This window comes from Scyliorhinus canicula, chromosome 2 (assembly GCF_902713615.1).
Source record: "Scyliorhinus canicula chromosome 2, sScyCan1.1, whole genome shotgun sequence".
In the NCBI taxonomy this organism is placed as follows: Eukaryota; Metazoa; Chordata; class Chondrichthyes; order Carcharhiniformes; family Scyliorhinidae; genus Scyliorhinus; species Scyliorhinus canicula.
The window spans coordinates 272,833,489-272,846,875 of NC_052147.1; the positions used below are offsets into that span (position 1 = coordinate 272,833,489).

Below are 13,387 nucleotides of genomic sequence, written 5' to 3' on the forward strand. Positions count from 1 at the left end.
GGCGTGTAACGAGATGGAGACCGGAGTTTCCGTGATGAACGGCGCAACGGTTCTACATCCACAGCCCGTGGGCCCGAGGATCCCCCCTCTCAGGTGTCTTGTGTCGCATCTCGGAGTCAGAGTCTTCTGCCTACGTAATCTCGCCGTCTTTATCTCCACGCGGTTCTGTCACGACCTGTGCAGGCTTTGAGTGAGGCACCAGAGGAAGATTGTGAGGAATACTTTCCATTGTGTCTGGTCTCTGAGGCTGTAGAAATGAGCTCCTGTGGCGGGGAATCTTTGGAAGGGATAGTCTTCCGGACCGAACATGGTCCACATGTTTACGCTGGAGACGACCCTGGGCTTGCACCTGGTGAGAGATAGGGCCCGTTTGGAAAAGGATTACGCCAGGGACCCACTGGGCACCACCAGCCAAATTCCGAACGAACACTGGGTCACCGGGTGTAAACTGCCGAATTGGCCGTTACGGAGAAAAACCACATCCCTGCCGTTCTTGTGTGCGGCATATTTTTGCACCAATGTCCGGGAAAACCATGCTTAGGCGGGTGCGAAGTGTCCGGCCCATAAATGAAAATGAAATGAAATGAAAATCGCTTATTGTCACGAGTAGGCTTCAATGAAGTTACTGTGAAAAACCCCTAGTAGCCACATTCCGGTGCCTGTTTGGGGAGGCTGTTACGGGAATCGAACCGTGCTGCTGGATTGCCTTGGTCTGTTTTCAAAGCCAGCGATTTACCCCAGTGTGCTAAACAGCCCCTCTTAGTGCAGCCCACTTAGGAGTTCTGCGGGAGCCACCCCAGTCACCGCATGGGGGGTGGTCCTGTATGAAAACTAAAACCGAGCCAGTCTCGTGTCCATTGACCCGGGTACTGAAGAATGGACATTAAATTCCAACCCTGCTTGTGATACCCAGATCCAAAGGAAAATTTCAAAGTACAGTAACTGGTGTTCTGTGTGAATGTGGCAGCCATTTTGCATGAAGCAAAAATCCCAGAAATAGCAATGAGAGGTATAAACAGTGAACGAGTGATGGTGGAATGTTGATCAAGGGATTGGGAGATTTTCCTATGCATCCTTGAGGAGTGCCAAGTGGAAAATAGCCGGAAAAAATGTTCTTATTTAAATCAGGAATACAAGGCTTGCAAGCAGTTCTAATTCATCTTTCTGAATCCACGTAAATGTATTTTATATCCTTTAGAAGGTTGACTGGTTACTTTCTCAGTCCTATTTTGAAACGTAACGGGAAGTCACAGGTTCTGAGTGTGGAATGATATCAAGGAACAAGCTAAGACAAACTGGACACCTAGCACTTGGTTTTGAGTTCCTTGGTTAATGGTCTACCCTCCTCTTCTCTGATATTAAGCGTCAGGTTACACTAAAGTCTATGCATGGAATATCCAGTGGAGGATCAACGATCCTGTGGGAGAAATGCCTTAAAACGGTTATCTACCCCTGTATGCACCCTTGACCCCACCCCATGCCTCAAGGTTTTCTGTTGAATCTATGATGGGAGATCTGGAGAACCATGTAGACAACACCAATAGGTCCAGCGAGGTGACTCCACCACCCGTGGAAATGAATAAATGATCCTCACAGGAGACATAATAATCTTTATTGTCACAAGTAGGCTTACATATACAATGCAATGAAGTTACTGCGAAAATCCGCTAGTCTCCACATTCCGGCGCCTGCTCAGGTTTAGAGGGAGAATTCAGAATGTTCAAATTACGAAACAGCACGTTTTACGGGACTTGTGGAAGGAAACCGGAGCACCCGGAGGAAACCCACACAGACACGAGGAGAACGTGCAGACTCCATGCGGACACTGATGCAAGCCGAGAGTCGAACCTGGGACCCTGGAGCTGTGAAGCAACAGTGCTAACCACTGTGCTACCGTGCTGCCCCATTGAGATACCAAGCACTGCCAGCCAATGATGCTGGGAGATCTATTTAGGAAGATGACTGGCTTGCATCTCAGTTTGTTTGGTGCCATGAATATATTGGCAGCAGACGATATGATTAACCTCGCTAATGGTCTCCCAAAAATACTAAAGCCATTTTGAATCTGACGATGCTATCAGGTACGAGGAGGTATGGTGGAATGCCCCGACTGTAACATCCTCCAATTTTAGCTCCTTTCTCCTCTCCCACACACTGTGGCGCAGCCCCAGTTTCTTGCTGGCTTTTCGTAAGGTGATCATCATGACTTAGATTTGAGGGACCTCCCAAGTTGTACGTAATGCACACTCTTGTAGCTGATCACCCTGTGAGAGTAACAAGCAGCAATGATCTGCTTGCAAATTATTTTCTGTAAAGTACATGCCGTGTTCAATTAACCATCTGATTTGCCTTGCAAAGTAATGTTGCTCTTGTGAAAAATTAACACATCCATTATAAACACTTTTACCAACAGCTATTACATTGCTCCGTTCAATAATGTTAAATTGCATTGTGTATGAGCAATGTGCTATTCATGGAGCCCAGTGTCCAGCTTGAATTAAGCATTTGCGAGACTAGAACATTACATCCTACCTTTCTTACAGAACGGTCCATCGTAAGCTGAGTGGCTGCAGTCACAGGAATAGCCACTGTATTTCTCCATGCATCTGCCTCCATTGTGGCACAGGTTGCCGTAACTGCTGCAGTGTCCCGGGCATCCTGGCTTCACCCCTGGGGTCATTTTTGCTCTTTCCTCAAGGTCAAGAGTCACCCCGTTTAATTGCAGGGACCGAATGCACCCAAGGAATCCTTTCTGCCTCGAGGCTGTTCCTCCTGAAATTAGAACAAACGGCATGTGAAATCCCTCCAGTTGCACTTTTCTATGTCTGAGGGTAAGCCCAAATGAAATAACAGTAGCAAGAAAGAAAAATAATATCAAAAGATAAAATTGGACAATTCTTCTTTTATACCAACTTTTCCTATTTTCTATATAATGCCTCCAGCTTGTGAATGGCTTTCTTTCTTCTACAGAGCTCCATTTAATTCAAAAATCAAAATAGTCTTCAAAACCTGTGAGATATCTGTCAAAAAAAGAGCCCTGACTCCCTGAGTTGGCACAGTGGTTAGCACTGCTGCCTCACAGCGCCAGAGATCGAGGTTCGATCCCGACCTTGGGTAACTGTCTGGGTGGAGTTTGCACGTTCTCCCCGTGTCTGCGTGGGTTTCCTCCGGGTGCTTCAGTTTCCTCCCACAGTCCAAACATGTGCAGGTTAGGTGGATTGGCTGTGCTAAATTGCTCCTCAGTGTCCAAAGACGTGTAGGTTACGAAGGCTAGGGCAGGGGAGTGGGCTCAGATAGAGTGCTCTTTTGGAGAGTCAGTGCAGACTCAATGTGCTGGATGGCCTCCTTCTTATCTCCAAATTTGCAGATGACAAAGTTGGGCGGGACGGTGAGCTGTGAGGAGGATGCAGAGATCCTTCAGTGTGATTTGGACAAATTGAGTGGATAAGCAAATGAATGGGCAGATAAGGTATAATTTGGATAAATGTGAGGCTATCCATTTTGGTGGCAAAAACAAGAATTCAGACTATTATCTGAATGGATATAAATTAGGAGAGGGGAGTGTGAAACAAGACCTGGGTGTCCTTGTACACCAGTCATTGAAGGTAAGCATGCAGGTGAAGCAGGTGGTAAAGAAGGCAAATGGTATGTTGGCCTTAATTGCAGAGGTTTCGATTACAGGGGCAGAGATGTCTTACTGCAATTATACAGGAACATGGTGATACCACATCTAAAATATTGGGCGGAATTTTCCGCTCCCGGGAAAAATCGGGAGGGCCGTCGTGAACTCGGCCGAGTTTCGCGGCGGCCTCGGAGGCCGCTCCTCGCCCCCTATTCTCTCCTCCCGGCGGGGCTAGGAGCGGCGCTCCGTAAATCTCGGCCGCCGGGGCATCGCGCCGGGAATGACGCGGCCGGCGCGCCTAATGACGTCAGCCGCGCATGCGCAGGTTGGCTGGCTCCAACCTGCGCATACGCAGCTGAATTCATGACGCTGACAGCTCGAACCCGTGCATGCGCGGTGGCCGTCTTTCCCCTCAGCCGTCCCGCAAGATGTGGCGGCTTGATCTTGCGGGGCGGCGGAGGGGAAATAGTGCGTCCGATTGAGACTGTCCCCTCCCGAGCACAGTCGTGGTGCTCATTCCCCACCAGGCCCCCTACAAGCCCCAAACGGGCATCTCCACACCCGTTTCATGACGGCAGCGACCAGGTGTGGTTGCCCCTGTCGTGAAACGGTCGCGAACGACAGGCCGCTCGGCCCATCCGGGTCGGAGAATCGCAGGTCGCCGTGAAAAACGGCAAGCGGCGATTCTTCTGAGAGGTAAGGGGGGGGGGGGGGGGGGAATCACAGGGGGTGCGAGGGGGGCGTGAAATTTGTCGGGGGGCCCTCCCGCGATTCTCCCACGCGGCGTGGGGAGCGGAGAATCGCGCCCATGGTGTGCAGTTTTCGTCTCCTTATCTGAGGAAGGATATTCCTACTATAGAGGGACTATGGGGGGGTGGGAAAGCGGGTTTAGGCTATTGATTAGGATGATCGGCCATGATCATAATGAATGATGGGACAGGCTCGAAGGGCCGAATGGCCTCCTCCTACTTCTATTTTCTCTGTTTCAATATCCTGGGAGTCTGTTGAACCATCACACAGTGGGTTAAAATAGCTTTCTGCTGAATATGGGATTGTAAAGAATGTTTTATGTAAGAGGGCACAGGCAATGGACAAATCCACAGTTAAAGAGAACAATGAAATCTCTGAAAGTAAGTGTTCAGAAATAGTACTGAGCTAATTAAGGCAATGTAATCATGGTAATGAGATCATTAGAAGGGATTGAAAAGGACAAAATGTACTTTAGCTGTGTGCATGTAACTTGGTTTATCTACAATTAATAGTTTATACTCCGTGTCTTAGATTGAACTGCATTTAATCAGTTAAACTGTCACCTGAATGCCCTTGTGTGTGTGTCTGTTCAAGGCAATGAGATATATTTGATTGAGATAACTGTTCAGCAACATTTGCTGTCCACCTATCTGTGGCCAAATGATTGTGCAGTGGTCCTGTGTTCATGTAAAAGGTATGGAGCAAACTGATGTGTTATCTGTGTTGGTCTAACATCGACTGCAACTGGATGCAGTAAAACGTGAAACAGGCTTCCGACACAGGAGATGGTCCAGCACTGTTTTATTGAACTTGTTGATTGCTGTACATAATCTGCTGTGGGTTGACACTCTATTAACTTAACTGATAACCTCCTACTGGCTTGACCAGATTAGCTCTCTATCACATGGTGATGATGTTCATTGGCCTGTGCACTGCGACTATCTCCCCAGCCGTGTCCTGTTAGAGAGAGAGAGAGACCCTTAATGCCCTGTGGGCTTTATAGTGGTGGTGTCCTGTCTGGTGATTGGTTGTTCTGTGTCGTGTGTGTTCATTGGTTATCCTGTGTGTCAATCACGGCCTGTCTGCATCTCATTATATACATGAGTGGATATTATGACACAAACCAGGGCTAATGATGCCAGATTCTAACTGAGAGAAACAATATGGGCTGCTTCAGAAAGGCTGGGGTGGTTATTTGTCTTGAGGCAACAACCTGCTGAATATTGGTTGGATTGGTTTATTGTCAAGCGTACCGAGGTACAGTGAAAAGTATGAAAGAGGGGGGATGTGGGAGCAGGAGAGTGAGAGAGGGGACAGTTGAAGGGGATAGTTAAAGGGGAGAGTGACAGTGAGTGGGGGGTGTGGGAGGGAGAGTGTGAGGGGGAGAGTTGGAAAGAGAGGGACTAGTCTGAGGTGAGAGAAAGGAGAGAAAGCAGGGGGGGTGGGGGGGGGGTGGGAAATGAGAAAGAAGGGAGAGAGTGAGAGGGAGAGTGGGAAGAAAAGAGTGAGTGAGAGAGGGGGACAAGGAAGAGAGTGAGAGATAGGGGAGAGAGCGAGAGGGTGAAGGCAAGATAGAGAGGGGGAGGAGAGAGTGATATGGGAGAATGTGTGAAAGAGAGGGAGAAAGAGATGAATGTGTATTGTAATGATATGTATATTGAGTGGGGTGTGAAGAGTTAACAAGTTAATGATAATGCTTCTTACCACTCGAGGGAACCACAGAACAGTCACTTATATATCATGTGACCCCGGGGATTCTGGGAGTCACGAGTTAGGAGGGAGCTGGATACGATAGTGAGGCATGAGAGAAAGCAGTTGTACTTGTGAAATTCTGCTAGTTAGAGGTAGCATAGTTTAATAGAGAAACCTTCTACTTTAGGAATGTGAACGAATCTTAGTTAGTAGTGTAATACATTTATAGTTTTGTTTATTAACAAAGCTTTGTGTTCTTTATTCAACACTATGCATCCAAGCCATCCAGGTCAGGCAAAATAGAAAACACAGCATGTATGTGAATGAGGGAGAGAGAGGGGAAGTGGGGAAGCAAAGAGGGAGAGAGAGAGGGAAGAGCGCATGAGTGATTCTGACTCACTCCCATCTCAGGGCTCTCATTCAACCTCATCCCTACACATTAACAAGCACTCTCAACCGCTCTCAGAGTGGGTGAGGGTGAATGAGTGAGCACCCTAAGACTGGGAGTGAACTGGACACACCTTCTGACATTCGAATAGCCATCCTTATTACACTTTTTTTTAAAAAAAGTGGTAGCTTCTGCTCCGTGGTGCGGTTTAAAGGCATCGCAAAACACTTTGACGTCCACCAAATCTGAATAAATGTGCTTCAGTTGTGACAGTCGCACAAACTGAGATCCATACACCACCAACATATTTTTGGTACCATGAATGTGGTTATCAATGTAATAGCAATCAGATAACCTATTTTTGTAGCGCCCTGGGATATGTTACATGCACCGAGCAAGGACAGTGCCAATCTTCATTTTAATGCACTCAAGGCCTGGAGTGGGACTTGAACCTCAGGAGCTTGTGGTTCAGAGACAAGACAAGCCACAACAGACATTTAGAATTTAGAATTTACAGTGCAGAAGGGATGAATGCTAATTCATGGGAGGAAACCCACGCAGACACAGGGAGAACGCGCAGACTCCGCAGACTGTGAAGCAACAGTGCTAACATGTTAACATGATAGATAACATAAAAGTCCGACAACTAGTGGGCTTGCATAGAGTATTCACTTCCAGATATCTTCAAAACAAATCATTCCTGAAATAGATCGGATTACTCACTCCATTTCATCTCATTGAAAGCTTGGGGCCTTTCATCTTTGTGTTGCCTGAGATCTGACAGTATCGAGACTGGTTAATCTATCTCGGCACAGTAAATTCCAAACACAGTCCGTGGACAAGCCCCAGATCAGTTCCAGATCTGAAGTAATATCCCAACAAGGTCAAAGGAATTCAGTGACTCCGAGTCACTTTTATCTGGACAAGCTTAAATCTGGGAGGTTCTTCATGTTGGAAATGCAGAAACGGCCTCTGAGTCCACTGATTACATTAAAATATCGTGAAAGCTCACGTCTCTTCGTACATTCCAGCTAATACATTACTTCACTTCCCGGGAATTAATTTAGCTACATCTTAATAATAAAAATAATAATAATCTTTGTCACAAGTAGGCTTACATTAACACTGCAATGACGTTACTGTGAAAAGCCCCCCGTCGCCGCATTCCGGCACTTGTTCGGGTACGAGGGAGAAGTCAGAATGTCAAATTCACCTAACAAGCACGTCCTTCGTGGAAGGAAACCCACGTAGACACAGGGAGAACGTGCAGACTCCGCACAGACAATGACGCAAGCCGGGAATCGAACCTGGGAGCCTGGCACTGTGAAGCAACAGTGCTAACCACTGTGTTACCGTACCGCCCCCGTCTTCGTGAAGACAGGACAAAGCGAAATGCAAATGCAATGGCTCAGGTGTAAAACATTCACGCTGCATTTAATCCACTCTTAAGTGCGAGTCAAGCATGAAAAACTGCTATTAACAGGGCACTTACTGCCAACGTCTATACTGATATTTGCACCAGTCTGCTGCAGAGTCTGGATTAGCATCATCGGGGTGGATTTTACAGGGTTCCGTATTCCTGACACATCCCCTCCGCCCACCTAAAAAAAAATTGCTTGGCAGCCCGTGGTGCGGGAGTCCAGTTATGTGGAGGGCCTGGAGAAGCAGGGGTTGTTTCCTCAGAGTGGAGAAGGTAAAGGGGAGATTGAATAAAGGTGTTCAAAACCATGAGGTGTTCGATGGACAAAATCAGAAACAGTTGTTTCCAGTGGGAAATGCTTAGGAAATCAGAAGCACCAAGGGATTTGGCAGTCCATGTTCAAGACTCTCTTAAGATTAACGTGCAGGTTTAGTCAGCAGTTAGAAAGGCAAATTCAATGTTCGCATTCATATTGAGAGGGCTAGAATACAAGAGCAGTGAGACTGTATGAGGCTCTGGTCAGACCCCATTTGGAGTATTGTGAGCAGTTTTGGGCCCCATTTCTAAGGAAGGAGGTGCTGGCCTTGGAAAGGGTCCAGAGGAGGCTCACAAGAATGATCCCTGGAATGAAGAGCTTGTCGTATGAGAACTGGTTGAGGACTCTGCGTCTGAACTCTTTGGAGTTTTTGGAGTTTGGAAGACTGAGCTGGGATCTTATTGAAACTTACAGGATACTGCGAGGCCTGAATAGAGTGGACGTGGAGAGAATGTTTCCACTTGTATGAAAAATTAGAATCAGAGGACACAATCTCAGACTAAAGGGACGATCCTTTAAAACAAAGGTGAGGAGCAATTTCTTCCGCCAGAGGGTGGTGAATCTGTGGAACACTTTGCCGCAGAAGGCTGTGGAGGCCAAATCACTGAGTGTCTTTAAGAGAGATAGATAGGTTCTTGATTAGTAAGGGGATCAGGGGTTATGGGGAGAAGGCAGGAGAATGGGGATGAGAAAATATCAGCCATGATTGAATGGCGGAGCAGACTCGATGGGCCGAATGGCCTAATTGTGCCCCTATTTCTTATGGTCTTCTTGTCTTATGGTAAAGAGGGGGCACAGATTTCAGCTGATTGGCATATGCACCAGAGGCGAGAGGAGAATAAATAGAACATAGAACAGTACAGCACAGAACAGGCCCTTCGGCCCTCAATGTTGTGCCGAGCCATGATCACCCTACTCAAACCCACATATGCACCCTACACCTGTAACCCAACAACCCCCCCCTTAACTTTACTTTTATTAGGACACTACGGGCAATTTAGCATGGCCAATCCACCTAACCCGCACATCTTTGGACTGTGGGAGGAAACCGGAGCACCCGGAGGAAACCCACGCACACAGGGGGAGGACGTGCAGACTCCACACAGACAGTGACCCAGCCGGGAATCGAACCTGGGACCCTGGAGCTGTGAAGCATTTATGCTAACCACCATGCTACCCTGCTGCCCGAATGTTTGAGCAGTGGGTTGTGCTGTCTGAAAAACATTTCCTCAACTAACAGCTAGTTGCCAACTCTGGTCGGATTTATTCCTGGGGGTGTTCCTCTCCCACCACCAACTTCCTGACGCCACCACTATTGTTTGTCCAATAGGTCCATCATCACAATACTAATTGTAAAGCAAACAGACTCCTTGATAACTGACTTTAGAGTCATAGGGCGCGATCTAACCAAATTTGTTCTAAGTGTGGTAGTAAGCGGGGATTTCACGATAGCCGACCCAGCAAGGCAGTCGCTGGCATCTAACGTTGACTGGGCCACTTATCAAGGCCCTGCGGGTCCCGCTAGCTGATTTGCCGGCGCTGCACTCGGTCGGCTGCTCCCTGCTAACGAAGAGGAACAGCACATAAGCCGGTCCCGGAGAGCAAACCCCAGACTTCACGCAGCCATCCCACCGCATAGGCCAACGCCATGACTCGAGGCTGCTGACCGGGCCAGACTCTGGACGCTGAGGAGACAGGGCACTCAGTTCCCCCGAGGGGGTCAGACAGTCAGCCACAGTGTGGCCTGGGAGGCAGTGGCAGGGGAGTGTGAGCAGGAGGACCACACACAGTGCCGCAACAAGCTCAACAACCTTCACTGGGTTGTACAGATGAGTTGGCAAACACGGCATCTATGGGCTGTTGGTTGGGATATGCCGCGTAAGTCCCCACTCAAGCCCTGGAATGATTCTGAGGTTCAGGTGCTGCACCATCTCCATGTTGAGGTGGAGCCTCCTGTGGCACATCTGCTCGAATGACCAGCGCCATCTGTACACCTAGGGGCATCGCCAGCCCCTCTCACTCTGGGTCCCACCGTGGCCTGATGGGTAGCCGGGTCCTCACGGTGTGAGGTGGGTCCCTGCACATGGCTGCCACCTCGAGCCTCTTTCAACGTTGATGCCGCCATCTTCTTCCACATATGGCCACCTGATCTGCCAGCAGCACTGCGGTGGCAGCCTCTGCGGGGTGCATTATATCATCCACAGTGTGATATCCGTAAGGAATTGGAGAGACAATCAGCTAGGACTTCCACCCCAACATACAGATCCCCCAGACATCCCCCACTCTCACATCCCCTGCAACCCCTCATGGTGTCATCCAACATGCCCTTGCACATGCACGCCTTGGCACTGGACGCCTGAGCCCAGACCCACTGGGATCATTGCCAGAAGCGGGCACTTGTTCCCTCTCCGGTCAAAACACCCACCTTCTAGTTGCGGGGATGTCCCCAGTGCTGTCGCCAAGCTCCTAGGTGTTCAAATGTTTTCTGCTGTCTCTGTGCTGTTGTTTCCTCCGGGGTTCGGGTAGAGTATCCAGGCCTCATGGGATGTTTGGGATACTAGGCTTTAACAACCACCTGCTTCATGGCATGTGTACCCAAGGGAATTCGCTTGGGAGCTGTGGAGTGTTCACAAGCGGCATGGTGGCACAGTCATTAGCACTGCTTCCTCACAGCGCCAGAGACCTGGGTTCAATTCCAACCTTGGGTGACTATCTGTGTGTTTCTTCCCGTGTCTGCATGGGTTTCCCCCGGGTGCTCCGGTTTCCTCCCACAGTCCAAAGATGTGCAGGTTAGGTGGATTAGCTGTGCTAAATTGCCCCTAGGTGAGGTTATGAGGATAGAGTGCGGGTTTTGGGCCTCAACAGAGTGCTCTTTCAGAGGGTAGATGCAGACTTGATGGGCTGAATGGCCCCCTTCTATGAATTGCAAATTCCCCGTCAGCAATAGCCTGCAGCCTCGTAGCCAGCGGCCGCCACGGTCAGTGGGTGTTATATTGACCATCGCGGACGGAGCACAGTCAAGGGGGTTTTCGGTGGGACGGACAAGCAGTGGCTGGTGCAACCCCCTTTTTTTTCCCCACTGCAGCTACTCCGCCAGCTTCATGTTTCTAAAAAGGTTACTGAACGGCGCCTACGTGACCGCTTGCTGGGGAGGCGGTAAGATCACGGGTAGCTGTACGATAGGGATTTCTTCCCATTAATGGGATGAAGATTGGTCTTTGTTGGTGATTAGTGATTACTCGTCTCGGGATCCTGTCTCACCAAACTGAGCAGACCGGTTAGATCGGAGGCCTATCGGCGCCCAGCATGGCACCCGATTTCGCCCTCTCCCGCCATCCTGACCACATAAAAAAAAACATGGCAATCCCTTGATGTGCTGTTTGCTAGACCTGCCTATTTTCTTCCATATTTGCTGACATAACAACAGTGACTTCACGGTATTGCAAAGTGTGATACAAACATTCCCAGATGAATTAGTCACCTTTGGGAGTTTGCACTGATTTTGCTAATTTGTGAGCCTTCAAGCAGGCGCTAATAATTAAGCTTTATTTAATGTAAGGCATGAGAGGCATATTAGAAAAACTTTGAATGTTCTTATTTTAGTTAATTAAGCTGCACCTCAATGTAATTAGCACCTGGTTCTCTGTTGTTATCAAAAGCCATCTCAGCTATTTAAAATTGTCTTTCTGACAGGTGGAAGTTTGACATAACAATGGGGCTGGTTTAGCACCGTGGGCTAAACAGCTGTCTTGTAAAGTAGAACAAGGCCAGCAGCGCGGGTTCAATTCCCGTACCAGCCACCCCGAACAGGTGGCGACTAGGGGCTTTTCACAGTTAGTTCATTTGAAACCTACTTGTGACAATAAGCAATTTTAATTTCATTTCAATTGCATTGTTATCGTACAGAGATATTGAGAAATGGTTAATTAACTACTTAAAGAGCACTTATAGAGAGAAGCTGCTTGGACACTGATGTGACTATCAATTCACTCGAGACACGATTGGAAGTAAACTGTGGTTTTAATAGACTTACAACTGAGCCTGCCGGTGACCAGAAGAACTGAGGGCAGGCTCACAAGGCTGCAGCAATTTATACTTCCAGTAGTGGGAGGGGCCATGGACGGAGCCATGGGCGGAGCCGAGGGTGGAGCCCTGTACAAGCTCCTCATCTCCCCCTGTGGGCAGAGCCGCGTAATGGCTCACAGACAGGGCCCACAAGGACACAAGACTATACAGTGTGAATTACAAGAAGTACATTCACCACAGACACTGCGTTAGTGGGTAGGAAGCAGTCATATGTAATGCTGCATTCTGGGATTATGGGACCACCTGGTTTAGGATCGGACTAACATGACGTTTTGACTAGAAATGCAAATGTTTTGTGAAAAGCCCATTTTCAGCTGTATCGGTCAAACATTACCAAGTTCCCTGCCTAAAATACATCAAGAAACATAGTTATAAGGAAAACCTTTATTTGGAAAAAATGTAATATATATAAATGACTTGGAAGAAAATGTAGCGGGTCTGATTAGCAAGTTTGCGGATGATACTAAGATTGCAGGAGTTGCGGATAGTGATGAAGACTGTCAGAAATACAACAGGGTACAGATAGGCTGCAAAATTGGGCAGAGAAATGGCAGATGGAATTTAACCTGGACAAATGTGAGGTGATGCATTTTGGTAGATCCAATTCAGGTGGGAGCTATAAAATAAATGGCAGAACCATCAGGAGCATAGAGATACACAGAGATCTGGGCGTGCAGGTCCACAGATCCTTAAAAGTGGCAGTACAGGTGGAAATGGTGGTAAAGAAAGCATATGGCAGGCTTGCCTTCATAGGACGGGGGTATCGAGTATAAAAGCTCGAAAATTAGGTTCTAATTATATAGAATGTTGGTTAGGCCACATTTGGAATATTGGGCGGGATTTTCCCGTACCCGGCGGGGCGGGGGGCCCCGGCGGGACAAAGTGCCGTGAACCACTCTGGCAAGGTCCGCCCCCAAAAGGGCGGAATCCTCCGCACTTATAGGGGCTAGGCCCGCCCCATAGTGGTTGGGGCCACCAGGCGGGATAGGGGCCTGGCACCTCGCCAACTGGCGCCGAAGGACCTCCGCCGGCCGGCGTGAGTCGGCGCATGTGCGGGGGCGCCAACACGTGCTGGCGTCATCCCCGTACATGCGCACAGTGATTCACTTCCGC

General features: G+C 48.6%; 1 protein-coding gene across 1 annotated transcript in view; it reads right to left on the bottom strand.

Moving 5' to 3' along the window:
- LOC119962143 (contactin-associated protein-like 5) overlaps positions 1-13,387 on the bottom strand; it is a 1,043,235-nt gene that overhangs the window by 259,799 nt on the left and 770,049 nt on the right. Inside the window, exon 18 of the mRNA XM_038790068.1 lies at positions 2,533-2,772. Within this exon, the coding sequence (XP_038645996.1) occupies positions 2,533-2,772 (240 nt within the window). The remainder of the gene's footprint in view (positions 1-2,532; positions 2,773-13,387) is intronic.